Genomic DNA, 27,860 nt, shown 5'->3' on the forward strand with positions numbered 1-27,860 from the left:
AGGCCGTATATAATACAGAACGGTTCGAGTTATCGACGATCAAGCTCTTTCCGACCTGCTTGATCCTTTGGGTTTGCGTAGAGATGTTGTATCAGTCTGCATTTTCGAGGAATTGTTTGGATTAATCTTGGCTGCTGAATTTCATCTTCAGACATCGCATCAGAATTCGAAGTTTTATCAGCACCATTTAGATTTCCAAAATTCCAGAAGAGCATATTAAAGGAATTTTCTGCCTCGCACCACCACTCTGTGGAACCAGCTTTAGCCGGTGGTTTTTCCGAACTGATACGACTTGAGAACCTTCAATAAAAGAGCCAAAACATTTCGTCGTCAGATTTGCTGTCTCATCGGATTTTGAGAGTGATGGAATAGGAAATGCAACTGTGTGCGCACACACTTGCGGACTACTACACCACTTAGTTGAGTAGCCTCTTTTGAGAATAGTCACCGTTGCTAAAGTCGATCAGGGGAAAATCAGATAACTACTATAACCGTTCAATGCCCCTGAGTGAAAGAAATACGAATTCAGCAATTGTATAGGTTATACCATTGAATAATAATGATACCTACACTTATCTCGTAAGTATTTACTTCAAATAATTTGCAAATTCTTTGAAAAATAGTAAATGTTAGTAATTTTAGTGGTCACGAAATTGCTGGGCTTATTGTCTAATAACAACAGTTTTTTTATAGTTTGTGTCATAAAGGCTTTTGATAAATGTTTTCAAAAAGAAACACTCGTCAGAAAGTTGCGTCCATAAAACACTACAATCGTCGCTGTTAACCTACCTCGAAGAGTTCACACAAAGTCCTACCGAAAGAAGATAAGTACTTTTGGTCCATATATATTTATTATCTAAATAAATGACTCACTTCTAACTATAACATAGTAACATATTCTAAACATAACTTAGAAAATGAGTATACCTACTTAGTACCATTAATTATCTAGAATAGAATATTAGCTTATAAATATTCCAAGAACAAAAGAGAAGAGAAGGTCTACTAAGGCGCCACGCATTGCGGTGCATTTCGCCGATGACCATCGGTGAGGTATCCCAGGAGGTGGTCAAAATCTATTGAGCTGAGCTTATTGTACTTAAAACCGGGCTCATTATATCCAAAAAATAACAATATTTTAACAACCAGACCTGGGGTTTTGTATCCAGAACCTAAGGATCCTTCGATCGTTCGATCGTTTCTTCTCGCTGGAGGCTGCTTTCCGAAACGGTGGTAGTATTTTAATATTGACGATTCAAAAACGCTTCGTTGTGAAGTTTACTTGAATAAAATTAATTTGATTTGATCTTTGGCCTTATATCTAGTTACTAAACAACGAGACGGATAATTCTGATCTATATTATATTCTTGTAAAAAGCATTGTATTCATATTTATAGTTTATCTCGTCTCCAGTGCTTTGTACGGAAGGAGAAAGCAGAAAGACAGACAGATTTATCCTCTCAAGCGAGTTTACGTTAGTATAGTATAGGTTTTTATTGAAATAGGTGCTGCTACTGACTTTGCTGTGTGTAATAAGTATTTAAAATAATTGTAATATATTTGTCATTCATTAAATTTACTTCCACTAAATATTCATAATTATCATAATGTACATATTATATTTATTATTTATTCCTTCTTATCTTATAGAATAAGGTGCCTAGCATTATATGAACAAATAAAAGGGTGATCTGGACCAAATTCAACAATGTGTGACGTAAATTTATACTATTTGCAAACTAACATTTGCCGAAGAAATACCACTCTTAAAACAATGATTATAAAGCTTACACGATACCATCAACACATTTTACACCGATCTTAGTGTCATTTGTGTCGTTAAAAATAAAAAGAGTATTAAATTAATTCCATTCAACAAACTGTGAACAAAAACAATTAGGTAGAATTTGTTATCTTTGTATAAGTGAGATAACTGACAACCAATATGAAATCAACCAGTTTGTATTCCGGCTCGGTTCGCGCTTAGCACGCACGCACATATCGCAAAAATAAATAAAAAAGAACATAACGATGTTCCCATTGCGTCGCGTTGGCAGTAAGGTGTGTTTTATGAACCGATTAAAAATGTTTGTGCTCTTATAAGTGTCTAAAAAATATATATTTGAATTTGGAATGTCCTGATGTTGCAGATCCTGGAGCAATGGCGCACGCCGGTCGCAGCTGTTGCGAAGCCGCAAAGGAATTTCAGCTCAGAGGCGCCTTCGCGACCACTATCAATGTTGACAGAAGATGAATTAGCCATGAAGGACACAAGTAACAATGAATTAATTATTTTTATTTTACGTCATTGATAGATTGATAGGTGAATATTATTGTTGAAATACGACAGAAGTATACGAGTCGAATGAACGAGTTATTTTTTCTTTATTTGTATTATTAATAGAATGTAGGTATAACAACGTAAGGCATAAATTACAACCTTTTATTTTAAACTATAAAAATAACATATTTTATTCTGGATTATTCTTCGTGTTTAATTTTTTTTAATTTCTATTATAATAAAAAAATGTTGACATAGAACTTTGATATCTACTGTTTTGAATAAATAGTTTGGAAAAATTCCACTTTTAGTCTCAGTGTACATACTGTGACGTATTGAATAGAACAAACGATTTCAAAGACAAATAGAAGTTGTTATCGCTTTTTATGTAATAAATGTAATTACATTGCTCAAGTAATTCTTATGTAACATTAAAATCGAGTTAAAATGTACATCGGGTGATTTATAAAAAGGAAAATAAAATTCACATTTTTTATTACATAGCTACACAATACAATATGTCAATTATAGAAAAAAAACATTGGTTCAAAGAGTTTAACCTTGTTTTAAATATTTTAATTTAATTTGTATAAATCAACAGATAAAAAACTGAACAATATTTTTCTTCAAATAAATAAATTCGATTAATGATTGAATGAAAATCAGCTTTAGAAATGTACGATTACGGAAGTTTTGATTAGTCCACACTCCACAGTCAAACTCCTATTTAACATCTGTGTTTCTTAGTTTATCCATCTTAATTTAAAAAAAAAACGCTCGATGTTATATTTCGAGTATATATATAGGAAGTAGGCAAGTTGGTTTTTATTAATTCTTTAAACAGTAGTGAAAAAGCTATTGCTACGAACACGTATACACACACAATCATACATGACCTTGTAATGTCAACAAACTTTTTGGACCTCAAAATGTATGCTTTGCAAAACTAAATGTAAATATCTATGTATCTTACATAAGTCTTATAATAATACCCTACTTTATTGCGATAAGGATATTATTTGGAGTAAGCATTATCATTTATGTACCTATTTGCTTAGTTATTGACCTTGACCGATAATATTCGAAGAATAGTTTCAGAAACGTTTAGTAAATTATAATAGTTAAAAAAACGCTATAGTATCTAAAATGCTCATGGACACTAGACGGTTTGTTTGTAATAACAGAAAGCCGCAATAGCTCATTGGTTGGATTAGGACACGAATGTTAATCGAAAAATACGACTTCACTCCCCATGCAAGCACATCTATCTATCATTTGCTAATTTGTCCTTATAATTCATATTATGCTCGGCGGTGAAGGGGTCTGCCGCCAAGCCAGCGTGGTTGAATATGCTGCATCTCTTCCCTCAAAGAGAGAGCAGGCCTTAGCATAGAGACGAAAGTAAATATCAAATAAAAATATTGATAATAATTTAAATTTTACATATCATCTAAATGTCCCATGAAGTCACGAATATTGATATCTGTAGTGTAGTGTGATATCGATTACATTAAAATATCGATAGTTTTACGACGGCAAGTTACAAAACTTAATTTGTTACAACTAAAAAATACAAAGCAATAAAGAAAATTCTACGATATTTATTTATTATCAAGGAAACGGGAAATAGTTAAGTAGAAATGTGAAATATTATAAGAGACCTTTTTGCAGAACAATTTTGTAATCATTTGCGTCTCACGTTGCTATATGACCGTATCATTTATCCAATTTCGCAATTGCCGCGGTAGGTATCTCACTTACATACGGCACTACGAACAATGAATTAACATACGAAAGTAAAACAAAATTATTGGTATTTAAAAGGTGACAAAACTTACCAATCGGTGGTTAGTGAAAATAGTTATTTAAGGGAGACCAAACTAATTAGATCTCTACATAATATAAAACAAACTCAAAACGAAGTTAAAAATCTTAGCTTTCGTAAACGATTCTAATGCGGTTTTTTATTAATAAACAGAGTGATTAAGATGAAGGTACTTATATATTTATACACGCTTATTATAATAGAGAAAAGCCGAAAATTTCACTTTCCTAGCCGGAAAAAAACCAATTTACATTACATTAATAGCCTGTAAATTTCCCACTGCTGGGCTAAGGCCTCCTCTCCCTTTGAGGAGGAGGTTTGGAGCATATTCGACCACGCTGCTGCAATGCGGGTTGGTAGAATACACATGTGGCAGAATTTCGTTGAAATTAGACACAAGCAGGTTACCTCATGATGTTTTCCTTCACCGCCGAGCACGAAATTAATTATAAACACAAATTAAGCACATGAAAATTCAGTGGTGCTTGCCTGCGTTTGAACCCGAAATCATCGGTTAAGATGTACGCGTTCTAACCACTGGGCCATCTCGGTTCTTAAAACCTTTATACAACTTTCTTTACCTTCTTAGTTACGTATTAGATAAAATAAAACGTATACACACACACACACACATACATGCACTAATGAACATCTACCATATATCTACCTACGTATGTCAACATAACAATCTTTATTGAATTGGAGTATCTGTATAGTAACATGATCTCTATAGTTAAATAAGTTCCTTTTGACATTTGTTATCCTAATAAATTCGCTGATAACGATAAATAGAGAACAAAAATACGAGTTGTTTATAAATGATTATAAAATGATAAGCTATCTTATAAAAATCGCATGCTTACTTCAAAGTAGGTGTTTAATGTAATACTTGATCAATTTAGATAATGGTGCTGATAATTTTGCACAAAATGTCTACACAAGTTTGACAGGACTCGAAAATATTGCTATCTCGTTCTCAGCCGGCCGGGTAGAACGAGAGGATTAGGTCTAAGCGCCATGCGGGGACAAATATTAACAACAAATTCAAGCTAAAAATTGAAAATCTGCAATCGAGCGATAACATAGTACACACGGCTCGGTGACTGTAATTACCATACCATGGCATGAAGAGGGACGCTCTTATGATATAGTTTCATGACCGTCCCTCTTATGAGATAGTTTCTAAACGAAGTCATAAATAGAAATGATTGAGGCATCTATGTTTTTCGGGGTCAAGGCTCTAATAATGGCAATAATGATCGACACAAAATGTTACCGAAAACAATCTCATTGTACTAAAAGGCTAATGTTGGTGCTGATCTCTTTTATATGTGATCATAAAAACTATATTAAGTCATATAGTGAATTCAAATATCTAGATATAATACAACATGAATATCCAAAAAAGTAGATATATAATTCCTTTAACTTATTAGGATGACTGATGAGGGAATTCATTATCAAAATATCCTTTGTTTTATTATAATAACTTGGTCCTTGTTCGCTTAAACTTAATGGTACTTAATAAAACTTTTCTTCTCTTCGTAGAAATATGCTAATACTGCTCCGGAATACGTAGATATTAAGATTTAAAAGTTCTATCAAAATTGGCCTTGTTCTATTACAATGTATTGTCTTTTAAATCCTGTAAATGTCTTTAGAATTTGTGTCAATAAGACTGCTCATTGAATACGTGTAAGATATTTGTATCGCATCGAATAATCTATTCAATTGATAGTAGTAAGCATATGGTGAGTAGAAACTAAGGAATTAGGATTCTCGTGTTGCGTCTTGTCTTTCGTTACGTGGTCTGTTTAAGTCACAACGCGTTTCGGCTGACTTAAACATGAATAACGCATTCCGAATGACTTAAAGATGCCACAACTCATTGTGAAACCTAAAAATACACCAGTATTTATTAGTTTTTTGAACCTCATACACAAAAATAAGGTCTATTAATGTTCGTAGTCTACAATCTTCGTTTTGTCTTACAGTTAGAAAATTGGCGACAGAACAAATAGCACCACTGGTCAAGAAAATGGAAGACGAACACAAAATTGACGAAAGTATCCGGCAGATGTTGTTTGATAATGGTGTAAGTTTTAACTTTAAATCGTAATATATTTTAATCAAATCAAATCAAATGTATTTTATACAAGTAAACTTCACAGCGAAGCGTTTTTGAATCGTCAATATTTAAACACTACCACCGTTTCGGAAAGCAGTCAAGAACGGCAAGTAAATCGCATAGTTGCTCTTTTCAAATAAACAGTTTTACAATGCTGTTATTCTTAATTAGTGTTCAATCAGTCAGTTTTATGTGCCTAGGAAACTGTATGAGCTAAGCTAGTAGAAGGGACTACTGTCCTGTGTGGATGTCATAATTTAATTGTCGTCCAATTTTAGTATAAGCCTAATACGAAGTCAGAAGGAAACCTGAAAATGTACAAGTAGTCTTAACCCACAAGTTCCAGTTCATTTTTGCAAGATAAAAGCTCATAATCTATAGATCACTACTATCAAATTGACCGGTTACTCTCTTGCGTAAAAGGTCAGGCGTCTTTTGCATTAATAATATTATTTGGTATATCTTGGAAATTTGCATGTAAATAACTCTATATATAATCACTTAAAACCTATTATTATCGACAGGTTATTTTAAGGTTTCTAGCTTGAAATTAAATTTTTATTATATAGTTAGTGTGTTTGTTTGTGTACTAAAACCATCACGTAATATTGAAATAAACTTTAATGGTAATGATGACTAATATTCAGTCCAATATAAAAAAAAAAGAATTAATTATTTCATCGGACACTATTTCATGAAAAGAATTGGACAAAAATTGTCACTTTGAATTGATTAAAAACTTTATTAGTAAAACATACCATTTAAATTTTAATAGGTACAGATTAATAGCTTCAAAACACATTCGGAATACTTTGAATTTATGAATTAGTATATTTGATATGTTTTTTACCAGTTAATGGGCATCGAAACCCCGACAGAATACAGCGGTTCGGGTTGTGGATTTCTTACCATGATGTTGGTGGTGGAGGAACTGTCCAGGGTCGACCCTGCAGTTGCAGCGTACGTGGATATTCACAATACTCTGGTGAACTCGCTGTTTATGAAGTTAGGAACCGAGGAGCAGAAAAAAAAGTATTTGACTAAGTTATGCACAGAATACGTAAGTTACTTTTTTTTATATACTTTTATGACCAAACAGTATGTAACGCCCAATATATGTATGTCGTTTTGGAAAAAAAGAAAATATTACACATTAATTATATCACTCTTTAACAGAATAAAAATTATAGTACGTATTTTGTACGTTATCATGTAAATTGTACTAAAAAAATAAGAAATATATAAGCAAACAAGTACTAATCTAATGAATGTTAGTTACATAATATGTATTAACTACAATCAACATTTGACGATCTACGCAATGTTTAAATATTATTTCATGAAAACAATTAAGGTTTCCTTTTACAGGGGATATAATATAGGTTCCCAAGGTTGCAAAACGCATTGGCGGTGTAATGGATGATTAATATTTCTAACACATTTGCCAATCATTGCCAAATATACAAAATTCTATATATATTTCTATATTTATAGGCTGGTAGTTTCTGTTTAACTGAGCCCACATCTGGTTCTGACGCGTTTTCCCTGAAAACCGTGGCAAAGAAAGAAGGAAAAAACTTTATCATCAACGGTTCCAAGATGTGGATATCGAACTCCGATGTCGCTGGAGTCTTCCTTGTTATGGCTAATGCTGACCCTTCAAAGGTAACTAACCAAAATAAATTAAAAAAAAGACGCAACAAAGGGTAAACAAAAATATATTCGTTATGATCTAACTTTGTTTCTTTTAATAATCATATTTTTTATAGTTGCCAGTCAAAAAAAATACAGTATCTATTGACGATATAATTCAAAATGTAACATAGTCTAATGTTAAGGTAAATGAATACTATTCATTTTCGCATATGAACTGACGCTAAATTGCAATATCGTTGTGAAATAAATTCTAAATTTTTATTTATAAGATAATATATTTACTTGGTGGTAAGGCTTTAAGCAAGCCAGTCTGGGTAGGTACCATCCTCTCATCAAATATTCTACCCCCAAACAACATACTCAGTATGGTTTCGGTTTGAAGGGTGAGTGAGCCAGTGTAACTACAGGTACAGGGGACATAACATCTTGGTTCCCAAGGTTGGTGGCGCATTGGCGATGTAAGGAAAAAAGAATAGACGTAAAGATATTGGCCGTAAGCAAACGTACCGTAGGCAACATTGGAATAAAATGTTGATCCCCATTTAGACGACCTCCGTGGTCGAGTAGTGTGTACACCGGTTTTCATGGGTACGCCACTAGGAGGTCCCGGGTTCGATTCCCGGCCGAGTCCATGTAGAAAAAGTTCATTAGTTTTCTATGTTGTCTTGGGTCTGGGTGTTTGTGGTACCGTCGTTACTTCTGATTTCCATAACACGAGGTGCTTTAGCTACTTACATTGGAATCAGAGTAATGTTTGTGATGTTGTCCAATATTTATTATTTATTATTACATAACAGCGCAATATTTCTCAGCTATCAGTTGAGCGGTACTGACCCATCTTTATCAAAATGATGATGCAATGAATTAATCGCACAGTAACGTAATGTAAATATTATATTATAGAATGATATTACGTAAAGTTTACCATTGAAAAACATTTTCTCTCTAAATCTATCGTTAAACACGCAAAATAAATGACGTATATAAAATGTGTCTGATAAGAATTGAATAATACTGTATTTTTACCATATACCATTAATTTTATTACCTTACTTAGCTCTATGAGCTCGTGTATCAGGACATTGTTACAGAATTGATTAAGATTACACATTTTTCATGCTCCTTTTCTTGTAAAGGATTTTTAAGATACCGTTTCAATTTTAGAACATTATTTTTTCCAGGGTTACCGAGGCATCACGTGTTTCATAGTAGAACGGGACAACCCCGGTCTTAGTGTTGCCAAACCGGAAAACAAACTCGGAATTCGCGCGTCCGGCACTTGTATGGTGCACTTCGACAACGTTAGAGTACCGGAAGAGAATATTCTTGGAGAATATGGAAAAGGGTTAGTTGTATTGTTTTAACTCCTCTGATCTGATCTCTTTCATCGTTGAATTGTTCTGCCTAAGGTCACGAGCTCACAATCATCAACCGAAAGGCAAATCACTAAAATATAAGTTTAATTTCTTTAGATACAAGTATGCAGCCGGTTTCTTAAACGAGGGCCGCATCGGTATCGCCGCGCAAATGATCGGTCTCTGTCAGGGATGTATGGACGCCACTATCCCTTACACGTTAGAGAGGAAGCAGTTTGGCAACAAGATTTATTCTTATCAGGTATTTGAAATACTATAGAACGAAACATCTGGCCGAATTTCAGGCACGCCTGTTACTAGACAACTGTGTACTTATAATAATACATGCTGCTCAGTTGGTCAGACTCCGATAAAAATTGAAGGAGTGGCTCATATCGGCCAACATAACTTATTTGAAGTTTGATATAATGAATTAATCGATAATTTTATAATGTGTTTAGGCAGGATCCCTCTCCTGGCTACACTCAAAGTCAAAGTCAAAAATCTTTATTCAATATAGAAGTGTTTACACTTGTTTATTGATAGTCAAAAATCTACCACCTCTCTGAGAAGAACCGGCGAAAGAAACTCAGCGGGATATTTTTTTGCTCTTTTCAAAAACACATATTAAAAACAACCTTACAAATAAAAAACAAACAAGATAATTTACGTGGTCTGCTATTCCAGGGTATCAGCTATCAAATAGCGCACCTTCAGACTCAATTAGAGGCGGCGCGTCTGCTCGCTTATAACGCAGCGCGTCTCAAAGAGAACGGGCAAGACTTCGTCAAGGAAGCCGCTATGGCTAAATATTTCGCTTCAGGTAGAGGATAAATACACTTTTCTTACTTCTGACTATCCTATTTCAAGAAGGCTAAAGAAATGGTTGTAATTGGTTTAAAACTTTGTACATTAAGCGTGGTATGAGTTGTTCTAAGTTTAAAAATTTGGTTTTTGTTTTTCAGAAATCGCTCAAACTTTGACCTCAAAATGTATCGACTTTATGGGTGGCGTTGGTTTCACCCGTGACTTCCCTCAAGAGAAATTCTTCCGAGATGCTAAAATAGGAACTATCTATGAAGGAACCAGTAACATGCAATTGCAGACCATAGCAAAATACATAGAAAAGGAATACACACAGTAAAATAAAAAATTAAGATCTGGCAACACTGATGTTTAAGCATTTAAGGTTCCTCGAAAAATTTAACCATGTATAATTTTTAAGGAACCCAGCTCCTATTTACCATGTACAACACAACTATTTCCATTTATTTTTAATGAAAAATATATTCATTTATTGTTTTTTTTTTGTTAAAAAAGTCATACTGGGTTTATACCAAGATTTAAGGGCGAACATTGATATTTTCGAAGATATTTGAATAGAAAATAAAACATTTATATATTATACATAATATAATATTATCTACAATTTACATAAGCTAATTATGAACTACATACAAACAAAAAAATGGTGACAACATATATACAGAACATAATATCTAAACTGTTATATTTTTGTAATAAGATTTATTAATAACAAGTTGAATGTTGTTTAATGACATTTATTTTGTATATATAAAAGCTAATAAAAAGTTTCCAAACTGATTAAATTGTTTTACTTTGGATCATGTGGTAGTTTAAAACCAACCATTCTAGCTGTTTCTTCAACGCTCCTCTCTCCTTTTCCTTTGAATTCAGAATTTATTTCCTTATATTTTCGAGTAAAGTGTAAGTATTCAAAATATGTTTTAGCCTTGTAGTGCATCTCATCTGCCGCTTTGCAGAGCTGCTGATCAGTGGTCTGATGCTTTCTATATTGACTTAAAACATATCTAGCCATTTGGTTTTCAGTTAGTTTTTTTGTGGAACCTTGCTTCCGTAATTCAGACAGCACTTGTCTCAATGTAACAAGAGCGGGCTTTGTTGTTATCGATGCCATTGTCAGACCTTCAAACAAATTCAGATTGTCAACTTTTCTATCATTAATGAAGTTATAAATTCTTCAGTATTCTCGTATTTTGGTTTTTCTTGTTTGTCCCAAAAACCTTTGGGTAATAGTTTAAGTTTATCACTAGGAAAGTGGTGTAATGATGAATCATTAAATATGTCGTTATATGTGAAAGTATTTTCTAACAGTACTTCATGAACAAATGGATATATTTTATAAATAAATGGAACAGTTTCGTTAACAACTCGATTTATATTATTTTCTATTAGAGATGTAAAACTGTTACATAGAAGAATGCAATTTTCTAAATTCTCTGTCCAATTGCTCCAAAGAAAGTTATTTGTGAGTTGTTTTGGGCAATGTGGTAGATAAACTAAGGTGACCCCATGCCTGTTTATTATGTAACTTCCTTCCGTGTTCTCTTCAATAACATTTAATTCAAATTTTTTGAGAATTTCACATTCATCAAGGTAAAATATCGGATCGTGTACGAATATTTTTTCAGGTTTAAAAGTGTTCTTTAAGCACAGCAATAATGCTAATTGATATCGCGAAATATTACATTCGCCTATATGACCGAGCCCAAAACATACTATTTCTACAATTTTTTTATGTTTTAAAGTATTACTCACAGCTTTAGTCGCGTTTTTCCAATATTCCGAGACCTCTAGATCTTTTACGCAGATTTGAATACGCCTAAAAATAAATATGAATTAAAAACATTTGTATAACCTCAAATATATTGCCGTAATTTGTAAAATGAATTTACCTATATGATTTATCGATGTCTATTTTATTTTCTTGTTTTTCGAAATATATATTCTTACAAGGTACTTTTGTTGATTTATTTTTTAGACCTTTTTTAATTTTAACAATTTGAAAACCATCACTGTCAAATTTCGGTTCTGACATTTTTAAGACTGAGTAGTGAGTACACCAATAGTGGTGTACTTAGTGGACCATTATTTGTTTTATAAAACTTATTTTTATTAATTATTTTATTAAAGAGTTTTTCATCAATTTATGAAAGTATTTTTTGAATATGTTTAACTTGTGTATGACAAAAGCAAACATTAAAACTTGATTCTGACAAGTGGCAACACTCTTTCATTGAATACAGTAGGAGTTACGACTGTCGTTTCGTTCGCCGCCCTTTAATTTGTTTTCATTAGCACAACTAAAAGCCATTAAACTAAGAATTGAATAGAATTTATGTTTATTAAACTTTTAGTTTTTTATTTTAAATAAATGTATGTCAAACGTTTCTTCAATACAAACGAACAAAAAAAAATAAGTTCAATATCTTAGACATAAAGTTAAAGCGTAGGAAAGTTTCCTTTCCTAGTGAAAATATATTGAATTTTTTTTTTTTTTTTATAAATAACCATACGAAATTCTATCCACTGCAAAATTGTTATCTCAAGTTTTTCGCTGAAAGTTAATGGGCAAAAAGTTACAGTGTAGAAGAAGAGGAAAAAGAATGATTTTTTGATGTTGAGAAAAAAACACTTAAAGTTATACTCTACTGTCTTTTTACTATTTAACATTAAATTATTAATACTAAACCAATTTACTATTTCAGAGAGAGCATTGTTCACATCGTCATATATTGAAATACGTCTTTTTATTTTAAAAATTAAAGAAGTGTCATCAGCAAACAATACTATCTCGAGTTTATCACCTAGGAGGTGTGGCAGGTCATTTATATAAACAAGGAAGAGAAATGGCCCAAGAATTTATCCTTCAGGGACCCCCACAGTAACTGGAGAACCGGGAGATCTCTTTCCATTTACATCAACCCTCTGAATCCGATTGCTCAGATACGAAATCAGAAGACTGAGTGCAGTGTCCCTAATTCCATAATGACGTAGCTTCCTGACCAAAGTTTCGTGTTGCACACAATCAAAGGCCTTAGATAAATCACAAAATATCCCTAAGGTATCTTGTGACTCCTCCCAGGCCTTGTAAATATTTTTAACGAGCTCAACACATCAACAACAACAATCCAAATTGTTTCTTGTGTAGCAACTTGTTATTGTTAAAATGTACTAGCATTTGATTTAGTAATAACTTTTTAAAGATCTTGCTAAGAGTTGATAGTACATTGATAGTATAGTTGTTGGGGTCTGATGTACTACCTGACTTAAATATTGGTAATACTCTACTATGTTTCATGAGGTCAGGAAACACGCCACTAAGGACACAATTATTAAATATAGTGACAAGATAGGGTGCGATTACATCAGTGATTGAATTGACTACCTTAACAGAGATCCCCCACAGATCGGCCGTTTTCTTAATATCTAGTGATCTGAAGGAACTTATAACATCATTTACACTTACTGTATTAAATTTAAAACTAATATTACATTCTTCCACATTGTTTTTTAATAATGATTCAGCAACGGTAGGAGAGGAATTTAATGAATTAATAGTCGAAGTATTCCTTTAGATATAATGCATCACTATTCCATACTTCCGTTTCAGCCTTTCTGGCGTGATTGAGTAACACACATCTATCCATACAACTATTTGCTTTTACCTTATACTGAGCCTCGTGGAATTAGTCGTGATGATGGTAAAAGACCTGATGGATTAACATTGGTTCCCTGGGAACGAGGAGGGGCCCTTGTGTGGGACGCTACATGCGTTGACACGTTGGCCCCGTCTCATATCCGAGAAACAATTAAGAAAAAGATTAAGCAAAAAATAGATCTAAATATTCGTGTATTATGTCAAATTACTTTTTTGTTCCATTTCCTGTCGAATCATTTGGCCCTTGGAGTATTGGTGCAAAAAGCTTCATCAAAAGTATAACACCTCGTCTCGCCACACATTCCACGCGTTCAAGATTGATACAGTAACTATTTTTAATTCATATTTGCTTAAATAAGCACGTAATGTTTTTAATTCTTATGTTAATATCTATAATAGTAGTAAAATAAGATTGATTTATAGTGGTCACAGATTTATGATGACTTATAGCCGAGATGGCCCAGTGATTAGAACATGTGCATCTTAACCGATGATTTAGGGTTCAAACGCAGGCAAGCACCACTGAATTTCATGTGCTCAATTTGTGTTTATAATTCATTTCGGGTTCGGCGTTGAAGGAAAATATCGTGAGGAAACCCGCATGTGTATAATTTTAATGAAATTCTGCCACATGTGTATTCCACCAACCCGCATTGGAGCAGCGTGGTGGAATATGCTCCACACCTTCTCCTCAAAGGGAGAAGAGGCCTTAGCCCAGCAGTGGGAAATTTACAGACTGTTAATGTAAAAAAAGCAAATGTAATAGCGGTCACAACCGTCATAGCCATTGGCGATTTAAAAAATATAACCATTCCTTACATCGCCTATGCGCTACCAACCTTGGCAACTAAGATGTTACGTCCCTTGTGCCTGTAGTTGCACTGGCTCACTCATCCTTTAAATACAAATACAATAATACTAAGTATTGCTGTTTGGCGGTAGAATATCTCATGAGTAAGTGATATTTACGCAGATGGGAGTACCAATTAAAAGATATTGATTGTCTTCATCTTACTTATTATATGTAGTACTGTTTGATTTCCTATAATAGTTTCTACAGTTTTATTATACGAGACAAATGTTGAAGATATCTATATTCAACAATTGGGTATTTTTTCAAATATTCTTTATACAAAATATAGAACACTTAAAAACTCAGTCAGAGCTTTCTATATTTTGAGCCCCATATCTACATTAGGTAAATTCGATGCGCGGCCTACATGGTTCCTTCTACTTATAATATAATATATGTCAATTGTTATAATAATCAATCAAGTTATCAAAGTTTTATCTAACCTTGATAAAGTAAGAGCGTAACATGGTGCGGCAGTATAAGCAATTGGGCTAATTGGCCAGTTGTGAGAAAAATAAACAAGTTTCACTAGAAATATTTTATACACGAGAGTGAACACGGTGCGTGAAATCAAGGACACGTAAAAGATTTATTAAAAAACAAAAAGCAATTAATATAATTTTTACGAATATTTCCTTACAGTCCATCGTCATATTCTTGCCTTAATCTCGTTTATGTGGGGTCTGCGATCGTCGGAAAGCTTTTGCTATTGGATTGATTCTTCGCCCCAGTACAGCTGTGCGATTCTGTAAAAATTCACTTCGTATCTCGAACGTGAAATGTTGACAACTGACTTACGGTAATACGCCTTTTGGATACATTTATTCCGCATGTGATATTGGCGAAATAATCTGTGCCTTTTTGGCACAGATAAATCCTCTGGGCATTAAGCAGCCCTCCTGTCACCAGTGGAGGCAATCAGGCGAGGGGTTAGGGTTAATGAAAGAGAGGTTCGGTTCTTGTAAAGTGTAATTAGGAGTTGAATAAGTCAATCATTTAAAAATTATAACAATACATGTATCATAATTAACTTAAACATTTTTTATCGGAAACAATCCAGCAAGTACAATTTTTGTCATCTGGTTACCTTTTCATCCACCTATGGGAGACATTTTTTTAAGCCTAATATAATATTTATATATATAGTATGCTTTGCCATACACTGGAATTACCTTGTAATGCTTTTTTAATCGATTGAATAGGATCGTTTGTCGCTGTATGTTTGTTTGTGCTTGGTTTCTTTAGAAATAATACTTCCTACGCCTATGTTTCATTCGCTTCACAACCCTAACTAAACTCTATAACTGACAATGAACATAGGCAGCTTATATAGTGCCAGTTAATGCAATTGTAATTACCGATAAAAGTATTTAAATAATTGTCTCTACAGTTGTAAATACACAAATATGCAGTTAATTTTCGACACACGAATTGCATTAATAATCTATTTTAACCCATAACATAAAGAAAGTTCTTTTTTAGGTCATATAATTTGAAGTCATGGCCCAACATGTACATATTATCTATTCTCACACAAAATACGTCCTTGATCAAGTATTTAGGTTAGGAAAATTACCTACTAACATGGAAGGCAAACTGATGCGACGCATATTGAGCGTCTATTGTCCGATTTATATGGTGCGACAATCAAAAACTATGTACACAGCATTCAAATCACGCCTGTATTCGTTCCAACATACCGTAACACGAATAAGGCTCAAACTCAAAGTAACCGACTAATGTTATTGTTCGTGCACTTTCGGTCACAGGACGTCGCCTCCTGGGAATTGAACGCGCGAATTTCAAATTTGGAACTTTAATTTCTATATCATAGACAAACTTTCTAAAATCAGTAATAGAATCAAAACATTCTAGTCGTAAATGTTATCGTAATAGTAAATTATTCAGATAGACATAATTAATTCATGTGCCGCGTTTTTTTTTATATAACATTTTAGTGTGCTACGGTGTTCATGATTTGTTTTTCTTAATGCATTTAGTTTTAGCACGTCTGTGAAACGCACGTATCGTCTTTTATTTCGTAGTGTTGTAAATTGTTCGGTTAATTTGTGTAAACTATGGAACGCTATGTAGTTAACCGGCATTCGAAACGTCGGAAGAGCAATGATGGACTCTTGGCAAGGTGGAGAAGGAAATATGTTTGGAATATCCTGAGTAAACACAAATGGCTTGGCAGCGGATATGATTTAAATGTAAGCCTTTATGAACATATTTATTTTTCACATCGATTATGTAATAATCAAATTAATCAAATACATCACTTACACAAACCTAAATAACCTAGGCAAATTATAATCATGGATTATTATTTTTTATTGGAAAATACAGCGCTTGTTGTGTCTTTATTAGAAAATTCTGTGTGTGATTAATTGCGATCGTAAATAAATAAAAACAAGTTCTGAGTTACTAACTACTAACTTTTTCTATAAGTCATACGATTCAACACACATTACGTAATGAAAATCTTTCTTTTTAAACTAATAAAACCTGTTGTCGACATAATGTTAGATTAGCACAAAAAATATGAATTGTATAATATTTGATTTGTTCCTCCGTATTTGATGGCCGTTGACGTATTCCAAAATTTTCTTAAACATTTTAACTTGTCCACATGGACATATTAGTGCTTCTTATGTGCTTCATATCCTGCTTTACTGAGTGACTATATGTATATACATGAGTTGGACAATTTCATTCAATATATGCAGTTTTCTTCATCACCGTTCACCATACCAATTTTACCTACAAACAAAATTCAGAATCTGTTTAGATTTAATCGTTTATCTGGATTTTAAAATCCATTCTTTGGTTAAGATCCGTCTATTCTATTCACTGGGATATGGATCTTGACTCTCATGATCAAACCTTTTTTTTGCCTAACACGGACATATCGACAGAGTTGCACCCGACGTGATCACACGACCACGGTCAATCTGATACGTCATAAATGTATACGTAAACAGATGTAATAGATTACATTTGACATGTGGAAAATTTCTAATGATTTATAAGAGTAAAATCATTATTGAATAAAGTTTCTGACTTGGACTTTAACTGCGAAACGTTTTAACCTTGAATTATCCTGTTTGTGATCACAATTCTGAGTTCCTTTTCTTTGTAGTCTATTATTGGACATGGTACTGTTTAGTACGCTATACAGTGTAATGATATGATATCATCGTTTATGGAAGGACGCCACATTAGAATGAGTAAGCCATTACCTACTGCAAATATCAGATAGAAATAATAACACAATATATTGTAGACTGCTCTGCCATAAATGAATTTGATTGTATCAACATGCAAGATTAGCACTCACCCTTCAGACCGGAACACATCAATATTAAGTATTGCTGCTTGGTGTCCATCCAAAGAGACCGCCATATCAACATTATTTAATCAAAAGTCCATCATAAATATAATGATAATAATTAATTAATAGAATATGTCCTCGTATTAACTCAGAGAGGGTGGGTATTAATAAAATGGAAGCTTAATTATCCAATTTGAAAAACGATTAATCGCTGAACAATCTCTTGGGCTCAGTTTGAGCTTATTCCATCACGGTACTACATCACGGTATACACATGTGCTGGAATGTCATCAGACGTAGGTTAGTCCATAAACGTATGAGTTAGCTTAGCAATGTTGCCCGGATTGGAATCCTTTACATTCATTTAAGATCCACGCTCTATTTAATTAAATGGGCAATATCGACTCTTATTTTGAATTAAATTAGCAAATTATTTAGTCCGAACTTCTTATCAACTTTCATCTGAAATGTTTTTATTTACATAAATATCACCATTGTTAATTTAAAACTCGCATTTAATTATAATTTTTGTATTCTAGCGAGGCGTCGCTTTCACCCATTACCAACAATTCGTCCGAATTTGGTTTACATACACATTTTCAGCGCGTCGATGCGTAACAAAACACTTCCTTATTTAACGTATTTGCATACTTACGACAATAGAAATGTATTTGTATGGAACGGAGAACTTTAATTCAATGAATAACTTGTTAACCACATGTTACGTGTCTTAAATCGCTCCAGCTTCAAATGAGATGAGTACTATGGTCATCATTTGTCGTATTTATTAAAGGCATTGTAGGTAAATTGCGGGGAAAGGATTTTGCAAGTCTTTCAGACCGTTTGCTGGTGTGATACTAACGCTTGATGGGAATGATTTACCTGGTGGGATGCCTGCTAATAAACGTCCAGTTAAGGCGCTTGCGTTCTCAGTGGGATTTGCTTAACAATCAACTTCGAACGATCTGTTCAGGTTAGAGGTTATATTAATCACCTCTACTTCAATCACGATAATAAAAGGTTATATATACAATTAATCGTCCCTAGGTATTGAATATTCGTAGACTTGTCAAATTACATTTTTATTTACACAAATTGATGATATAACCTATTATTATCGTGATTCTCTATTATAAGTCAATATATATGTAAATAAACGCCCGATACCGCAACAAAAGACAAGATCTTTCCGGTCATGCATAAGTGCATGCATGCGTATTAGGTAGTGGTAAATTTCCATTTCATCAAACGTTCCAGTATGTACCAGTTTTGTGTAAGTAAGGAATTCAAACATCAATCACGACAACACCTGTAACATTTAAGTTATGATATAGTGTATGACACTCCTCACTGCAAATGTTTCTAGCGCCTCGTGGACAAGAATTTACTAGATAGCAAAACTAACCGCAAAGCATTCTTCTATAAAAGGTATACAGTTAGTATAATTGCTAGTAAATGTTTTAGTTAGTAGTATTTTAGTGGTACTGCAGTTCGCTAATGTTTATATACCAGTAAGTATATCCTAAGATCATTGCATAATACTAGACGAGGTTGACTCTCCACGTTGATGATCTCCTCTGGACCAAATTCGGCCACAGGTATTATCACTGAATAGCCAATAATATGTCTCTATAGTTGAAATTGGGGCCAGAAAATTTGCAACCATGTAAAATAGCCACTAAACCAACTTAAATATTATATAAACAAGAAGGCATAACTTACGTAATGCAGATGAATTAGTAGCCATGGAAACTAAGTTATTATTCCCTTGAACTGTTCAAGTTCCCACTAGTTCTCTCGCCGTTTAAACTAAATCGAAAATGATTTGCTGATAAGAGCTATAGAAATTTGTAAATGGGAGGTGCCTACCTTAGTTTCACGTCTAATTTCATAAGGTACCAGTAAGAGTAGGCAGATGTTATCCTTCCTGTGTGTGCATAGTACGTACATATATATATTAATATGTCATGGCATTTGTGATGGGTCATTGGTTTAGAATCTGGCGCTATCTAATGTGCTGCAGCAATTTCACTTCTATACCGATCAAATCAAATCCTTTTTTCAATATGGAAGCATAACACATATTTATTTATTGTCAAATTAAAATATAACACCGATTCGGAAAACAAAATACGGCGAAAGAAATTTATTTTTATTATTGTAAATAAATCATCATAATGATTGGCTTGATCAACACAGGCAGAACAACTTCTTCCTGGTTTTTTCCTGCCCACTGCTGAGCTGTCTTCCTCTTCTTTTTAGAAGGTTCTTGGAGCTTTTTCAATTACGCTGTTTAAATGCGGCTTGGTGGACACAAACATCGCTGCGCACGAGATGAATTATAAAAACAAATTAAGCATGTGAAAATTCAGCGGTGCTTGCCTGAGTTTGAAACCGAAACCATCGGTTAAGATTCACGTGTTCGTTGGATCAACTCGGCTCTTCCGGTTTAAATATCGATTTAGTTTTGTTAAACAATTTCCAGTTTTAATTACTTCGTGAACAGTAGTGTTTACGCAAGGTTCATGTTGTTATTTATTATGTCAATTAATATTCTTATTTAGTACGTACTACCGTTGGTTTAGGTGATTACTTAAACTAACTGTGGGTAACAAAAGTCATGTTTCCGACGGCACTTAATTATCATCGAACATGCGAGATGGCCCAGTGGTTAGAACGCGTGCATCTTAACCGATGATTTCGGGTTCAAACCCAGGCAGGCACCACTGAATTTTCATGTGCTTAATTTGTGTTTATAATTCATCTCGTGCTCGGCGGTGAAGGAAAACATCGTGAGGAAACCTACATGTGTCTAATTTCAACGAAATTCTGCCACATGTGTATTCCACCAACCCGCATTGGAGCAGCGTGGTGGAATATGCTCCATACCTTCTCCTCAACGGGAGAGGAGGCCTTAGCCCAGCAGTGGGAAATTTACAGGCTGATTATGTTATGTTATGTTATGCGTAATCTGAACATAAGAAATATATATGCCGAGTGCAGTGCAGTGCGTGTTTTTGTTCACGTAATATTGTTTGAAAATGATTGATTTGAAACAAAATAGCATCATTGGAAGAAGATAATCAATTTTGTAGAAGTAGGAAAGCGAAAATAAATGTTATTCATCGTTAAAGTATTGTTCACTCGTGTCAGTGCTGTCTAGAAAGAGATAAAGTTTAATATCATTGATTGATCTGAAATATGAATGAAGGAAAAGCTGTTTACTGCGAATATTAGAGAACTTTCTAGGTTAGGCTTTCTAGGTAGAACTTATTTTTAGGAGATTTAATTAATACAGGATAACACTATGATATATAATATGCAGTCATTGCGTATATGCATTATAAAAGTTATCCTATAAAAAAATAGTCAAAAGAATTTTGCTCTCAAAGGCTAACTAACAATACCCGAGTAGAGGCCTCAAGGCAGTGCACGATTTCTGGTCCGTCTCCCCTTAAATAGGTACTATAGATATGTGGCATTTAAACCAAATAGGTACAAACACTACATTTTATACCTTGGCACTAATGAAATACCTACCACTTAGGTAACAATGTATAACTGTATTTATGAAATTGTATGTCAGTGTTGGTAAACAAATACCTAACTTTAAGTCAGTTTTGCCACACCTAAGCGGGACCAGTCTTTTAGACGTTGCCTATATTATGATTAAGTTGGTACTGATGCCAGAAATAATAAGAAAACCATGATCATAACTATAATCTATTAGATTTTATGAATTAATAATTTATTAACAGAGTTTATATTTTAAGAATATTTTTTTTTTATAGAAAATGCATTTGTGGTATTAAACGAAATTAATCAAGATTGGATCTTGTATCGTTTAGGTGTATTGCACTGTACGTAGTTAAAATGGTAATCAATGTTAGTTTTGCAATAGACATGCAGTTTTGAACCTTATTGCTCTTACAATAATGGTACATGAAGTAGAAGGAATTCACGTATTGCAACAGCCAGTTCTCGAGCAAGTCAATGTTTCATACTTATAAACATTATATACTTGTTTGGTGGCTTAGTTGACTACTAAGTGTTAGGAGGCAAAGTTCTGTATCTATTTTAATAAAAAACACGAAGTTTGTTTCAAACAAATATTCTTTCAATAAATCTAAAATTTAATAAATAATAAAACAATCCATGTAACGAGTGTAATTATCTGTGAATATATTAACAGCAAATAAGTTAAATTACGCGCCAAAAAAACTGTCATATTTTAAAAAAAGAAGTGTCCGTGACATTGTTGCGCTTCTGCCTAAAAATGTTTTTGATTGAGTCATAAAAAATGTGAAGTGATTTAGAAATACTGCATAGCGGATTTTTAATTTTAAGTTGTTCTATCGGAGTGAGGTCAAAGGTGACAATATGCCCCAGATTTTCTTCAAAAAAGTAATGGTGGTGCGGGACCGTGGCGATTTCGAGGTAAGTAACTTTCACTTTCAACGTAACAGCTTTAATGCACAGATTAAACAAAACCATAATGTCTTTGTTATTGATAAAGAATATTACGTAACTTGTTTTTTTTTTTAATTTGTTACAATTGTTTTCGTTATATTTTCTTCGTTTCTATGTAGCTAATGAATGATGAAGTCGCGTATATTCTAATTAATTTGTTTATAGAAGCGCGAATGCATTTGCAATTTGAGAAAACCGGTTTCTACGAAATAAAGCAGAAACTTTACAAATACTTTATATGCAAAGAGGATGTCATTAATTCATTATAAAGAATAAAATACTTTTACCTAAATAAAGTATAATTTTATTAAAAATAAATACAAAACAAATTGTCCGTAATAACGAATTCAATTAAAACATAAATAAAATTAATTTAAATGCACAAAAATTAAAATCAAACATTAAGTTTAATTTACATATACATAATTAAAAATAAATATACACTAATTTATTATTATTACTATATAATAAAGCTCTCGGAAAAGAGAGTTCAACGTGTGACATAAGTCGAAAGTCTTCGAAGTCAATGTGTTACGTAATAATAAACATACAAGTGGCTATCAATAAGTAACCGTAAAACAAACAATTTCACACAAAATCACTTACCTAATCTAAAATCACAACTAAAATTATCTGGTTTTGTCGAGTTTGTGATCGTGATTATGAAAAACAAAACAATTTTATAGTTTACAGTGACATAATGTGTTCCTGTCTGTTTATTCAATGTAGTTTTACATTGTAACTCTGTAGTTACAATGTGCACTAGGGACTTCTTAGTTCCCAAGTTTGGTGGCGATGGCGGTTGGTCGAAATTTATTTCGGCGCCAATATCTATTTGCAGTGGTGACCACAGATGGTGGTCCACGATTTTCTCTTTCTCATGAATAACACCATAAAAGGAAAAAAGTTGTAATATAAGAATAAAATTCCAGCTAAAATTGATTGAATAAAATTAAGTTTGAAAAGATTTTAATGATGTGTACCATTAGTAAGAAGAGGTTTCTGGAAATCGCTTGAGAAATAGCTTTCAAGTTATTTTAACACGAGCGCAATTGCAAGTAAATCAACTATTTTAATTAATTTACAATTTGATAAATATTTAGTAACATCGTGTATTTACTGTTTCGTATGTCATTGATGTAAGTTGAATACCTGTATAAACATTAGGGTCTATGGTCGTTTGATGATTTTCTTCAGATCTTTCATTTTTATTATATTTTTCTTTTAAATAGCCAGGTAGACTAGCAAACGTCACTTGGTAATTGGTCATAACTGTCTAGAAATTGGCGCTCAAAATATATTTTACTTTGTTATTATATATTTTTTTAATTATTGATATACTTATAATAATTAATAATATATATACACCATTACAGCTATTTACAATAATGTACATAATATGTAAGTATGCTCTTACGAGTGTTACTCGCTACTGTAACAAATATTAACCATCCCTTACAGAGCGAATTCGCTACCGTCCTTGAGAATTAAGATATTATGTCCCTTGTGCCTGTAGTTACACTGATTCATCTCCCTCAAGCCCGATTTGTTCCCGTACTGATAATACAATAGCAATACTGAGTATTGCTTATCAGCGGTAGATAAAGAGTATAAGTAGTTTGCCGGCGGTTTTTTCGTACTTATACGCCTTCAAGAAATACTCTACTCATTTCTTAAAGGCCGGTAGGTAGGCAACTCACAAAAGTTCACTCGCAAGCCATCAGGTGTTGCAGATGTCTTGTGCAAAGCATGAAATGAAGATGTTATTTATTTACATAGCAAGTATGTGACTATGTCTTTTCACTTTAGACAATTATTAAAATAGTTTATAAACTATCGAATCTCAAAGGTTGACTGGGGCTCTTATAAAATTAATGTATACAAGACTTTATAACATTGTGTCACTTATAAAAATCAATACTGTATAATTTACACCTAAATCGGTGTTCGCAACATGTTCAAAATTCAATTCCAAAATTAGACTCACACGTGCAAACAGCAGTTAAATACAATATCTGTAAAAAAAGACAAGATATATTGGTTCCTTTATCGTAAAACAATAAACTCGAGTACAATCATGGTTAGGCATAGTGCAACAAATGTTGCGTGTGAATTCTATTGCCTCACGGCGGCCTCGTATTGCCTATCATGGGCCTATAGATTTAACCATAACTCGATTCGTATAACGCATTCCCGTTTCAATGACGAAATTATCATTAAAAATCGTTAAACGTCAACATTCTCGTAACTTATTTTTGTTCTACATAGTTGAGAATAGTCTGGATCGTGGGGAATTTGGACGGCGAGACGATTTGATGCAAAATTTTAATGTTTAAAACAACGCGGTTATACTGAATCGCTTACTAAATTGTCGATGTTTGTAATGAAGAGTGAACATAGACTCGTAGGTTTTACTTCTCCCTGCTATCCACCCTACTGAGTATATTTGTTTTGTGAGTTATTTTTGAACAATGATTCTCATAACTATATATTAATAGTAGGACACTTTCCATTGAAGAGTAGTCAGTGTTAGTATTATTTAAAATCAATAAATATTGTTTTAAATTTCGGTTTTTACTTACTATTCTAGTTGCTAACACTATAAACCGAAGTTAGTCATAATTAAAAAAATAACGATTGTTTTTGCGGTAGATAATCAAGTTACTAAATATGATATACTTATAACTAAACTAGCACAAGCAAGCGGTAATAACCTAGAACAGCGGTATATCATTCAGTATTCATGTATACAGACAAACAGACCGCGTCGGCCCCGTTGCGTAACTGCACACGAACGTTTCTGTGACATTTTATTTGTAAAAGGAAATCGTTTTTATTTTATCTGCGCGTGTCTTTCGACGTGTTCTGGGAATTGATACTTAAGTTAAATATTTACCCTATGTTGATGTAAAAAGTTCGCTTGCCCATAGTAAGTAGGCTTAAGTAAATCAATTTTTGGCGAAATGTAGAACATTTGTTTTGGAATAAGATTACCTCCAGAGCCGTCTCAAGCTGTGCTAGGGCCCTTGGGCACCCATTAATTTGGGGCCCTTTTGCTATATATTTGTTTGGTTTAATTTGGTAAATTGTTGGTTCTTCGTGGCCCTCTCAGGATAGGGGCCTTGGGCACGTGTCCCATGTGCCCTATGGTAAAGACGGTAATGATTACCTCTGCAGCATATTATGTTTAAAATTGTTCATCTTAAATTAATTAAAAAATATTTAGTTTATTTATAAGTAAACATTAAAATGTATCTTTTTGTAACAAAACCATTCTTAGTGAAAAAAAAACATAAATCAAGACATTCAGATTTGATAGTAATTATTAATTTATGTAGTAATAAAAACAACTAACATTACTATAAAAACACTTGAAAAGAACAACGTAGTGCGACATCACGATAACAGATGGCGCTACTTGTTAGTTGTTATACGCTTGCGCGAGCGCGTGACAATGTTTTGAAACTGACATTTTAGTCTGACCTTTTCTAAATGTTCTTTGTTTTTGTGGTCAAACCTTAGCTATAAAGATGGAATGTAAACAAATTATTCAAATAAAAGTTTGTTTGAATATATATTTTATTTTGTTATTATATATCCACATAATTTTGAATTAAAATCAAATCGGAATGTATTGTTTTGCTTTTTTAAAAAAAGTAGATTTTAGTGACCATTTCTAAATGCTTTATTTTTGTAGTCAGAACAGAGCTATATTATAAAGATATTGTTCGAATAAGTTTCTGTACATAGTGAGCGAATAAACCAAAAATCGAATGCATTCAAATTATTAAGGTCATATTTGCTTATTAACATTAGAATATGCTAAATATACAAAATGCGCTTAGCCTACGAATGTAAACGGTTATTGCAAACAGTGAGAAGTTTAGGTTTTTTCCTCTCTAAACATTTCATTTCAAAAAGCCAGCACATTAAAAATTGTGCTTTATGAAAGATGAGTAATTGGGTTCTTTAGTTGAAGTATCGTGACTGAGGTGACAACTTACGCAATGGATTTTGAAGCGTTTTAAGTAACGAAACCTGAGCATGTTTCAGAATGACGAGTGATTCTTATTCTACGAATATTACAAAAAGTAATATAAATATCTTTTGTATATCTAAGTACTTGTTTTATTTACGGCTTTATGTATAAAACTGACTTGTCCTGTGATGTCCTGTGTAGTTCACTAACCGTCACCGTGACTAAAATCGGTCAGAAGGACATGATTATCATTTTATGTATTAATATGTCTGTGGTGAGTGGTTAGAACGCGTGCATCTTAACCGATGATTTCGGGTTCAAACCCAGGCAGGCATCACTGAATTTTCATGTGCTTAATTTGTGTATATAATTCATCTCGCTCAATTCAATACGCTCCAAATCTTCTCCTCAAAGAGAGAGGAGACCTTAGCCCAACAGTGGGAAATTTACTGGCTGCTAATGAAAAAAAAAAGAATTAATGATGTAATAATTAGATCTTTGTTCCTGTGCGTAGACGTAACATATCAATCCGTGCTCGCTTCCGCTTCAGCCTATAGCTTATACCACTTGATGATAGGATCAATACTATGACGTTCCTATAAAGTAGGTAGCTAACACGTAGGTAGGTTTCTCTTTTCAAAAGGTAGGTGACTAAACAAAATTCGGTATTGTCTCTTTAACAACACTTTCCCTCTCGGAGCTATGACCATAATTTTATGAAACGTGCTTTGAAGTTGTGATTTGGTAAATGAAAATAAAAGTTGTCAAGATCGATATTATAAATTATATTTACAGTGTCCGGGGCTTAAAATCCGATGTACAATAACAATAATGTTTCAATTACGTACATATTTTATTTTATTTTACAAATATCAACAAAGCATACTTATTGTCGAAATGGAAAGTGAATTACTTTTTCTCTGTCAAGATTATTGCAAACTTTTTATGATATGTTCGCAAAAAAGTTAGCTTGTTATAAATTAACTCAGCTTTACACTGCTAAGAAAGTTTGATTAATATATCTTTATTTATAACAAAACACAATTACACTTAACAACTTATTTCCATTTTATTTCACTTCCAAAATTCCGATAACAGTTTCGTCGACGTTTAAAACGCCATTTTTTCACAAATCCATAGTGAATTATTAATCAAACTCTCGGCCAAAGATATAGCGTCGATTTGCTGTTAAATGTTGTTTATTTCATTTTCTCCTCTTGTGGTTGGAATACAGTATATATAGTCTATTCCAATCTCCCACTGGTGGTAACGACAAATAAACAACATTGGTCGAAATCTTGAATAATTGCGACAAAATTGTGATTTTAATATTGGCGAAGTTGTCGGAGCTTTGGAAACAAAATTAAAGTGCCTGTTGGTAGTTAAGTGGACTAGTGTTCTATTATAAATAAAGATATTCTTAATCAAGAACTGTTTGGAATGTATAATATAGCAGAGCTATTAACAAATGTCATGGAATATATGTAAAAGGTAA

General features: G+C 33.1%; 4 protein-coding genes across 6 annotated transcripts in view; 2 read left to right on the forward strand and 2 right to left on the reverse strand.

Moving 5' to 3' along the window:
• The first annotated feature begins 1,786 nt into the window (after nt 1–1,786).
• On the forward strand, nt 1,787–12,096 carry LOC113396195 (short/branched chain specific acyl-CoA dehydrogenase, mitochondrial). Its single transcript, XM_026634036.2, has 9 exons — nt 1,787–2,062; nt 2,152–2,275; nt 6,102–6,202; nt 7,089–7,295; nt 7,730–7,900; nt 9,073–9,236; nt 9,364–9,508; nt 9,934–10,069; nt 10,212–12,096. Exons 1-9 carry the CDS (start codon nt 2,033–2,035, stop codon nt 10,388–10,390), a joined length of 1,257 nt encoding a protein of 418 aa, XP_026489821.2. The 5' UTR covers nt 1,787–2,032; the 3' UTR covers nt 10,391–12,096.
• Nucleotides 10,740–11,185, reverse strand: LOC135193288 (uncharacterized protein). The gene has a single exon (XM_064216175.1). The coding sequence runs from the start codon at nt 11,183–11,185 to the stop codon at nt 10,862–10,864; it is 324 nt and encodes a 107-aa protein (XP_064072245.1). The 3' UTR covers nt 10,740–10,861.
• On the reverse strand, nt 11,206–12,136 carry LOC113396199 (SRR1-like protein). Its single transcript, XM_026634042.2, has 2 exons — nt 11,964–12,136; nt 11,206–11,890 (listed from the first exon to the last, which is right to left on the reverse strand). The coding sequence occupies exons 1-2, from the start codon at nt 12,104–12,106 to the stop codon at nt 11,206–11,208; spliced, it is 828 nt and encodes a 275-aa protein (XP_026489827.2). The 5' UTR covers nt 12,107–12,136.
• Nucleotides 12,137–16,493: 4,357 nt separating this feature from the next.
• Nucleotides 16,494–27,860, forward strand: part of LOC113396189 (uncharacterized) — a 95,493-nt gene continuing 84,126 nt past the window's right edge. The window contains exon 1 of one of the 3 annotated variants that reach the window (XM_026634024.2): nt 16,494–16,795. In XM_026634024.2, coding sequence (XP_026489809.2) covers nt 16,661–16,795 — 135 coding nt within the window. In that variant the 5' untranslated portion in view covers nt 16,494–16,660. Of the gene's footprint in view, nt 16,796–21,965; nt 22,354–27,860 lie in introns of those variants that run through there. The other 2 variants (XM_026634023.2, XM_026634025.2) reach the window with 2 other exon arrangements.

Source organism: Vanessa tameamea, chromosome 11, assembly GCF_037043105.1.
Source record: "Vanessa tameamea isolate UH-Manoa-2023 chromosome 11, ilVanTame1 primary haplotype, whole genome shotgun sequence".
Taxonomy (NCBI): domain Eukaryota; kingdom Metazoa; phylum Arthropoda; class Insecta; order Lepidoptera; family Nymphalidae; genus Vanessa; species Vanessa tameamea.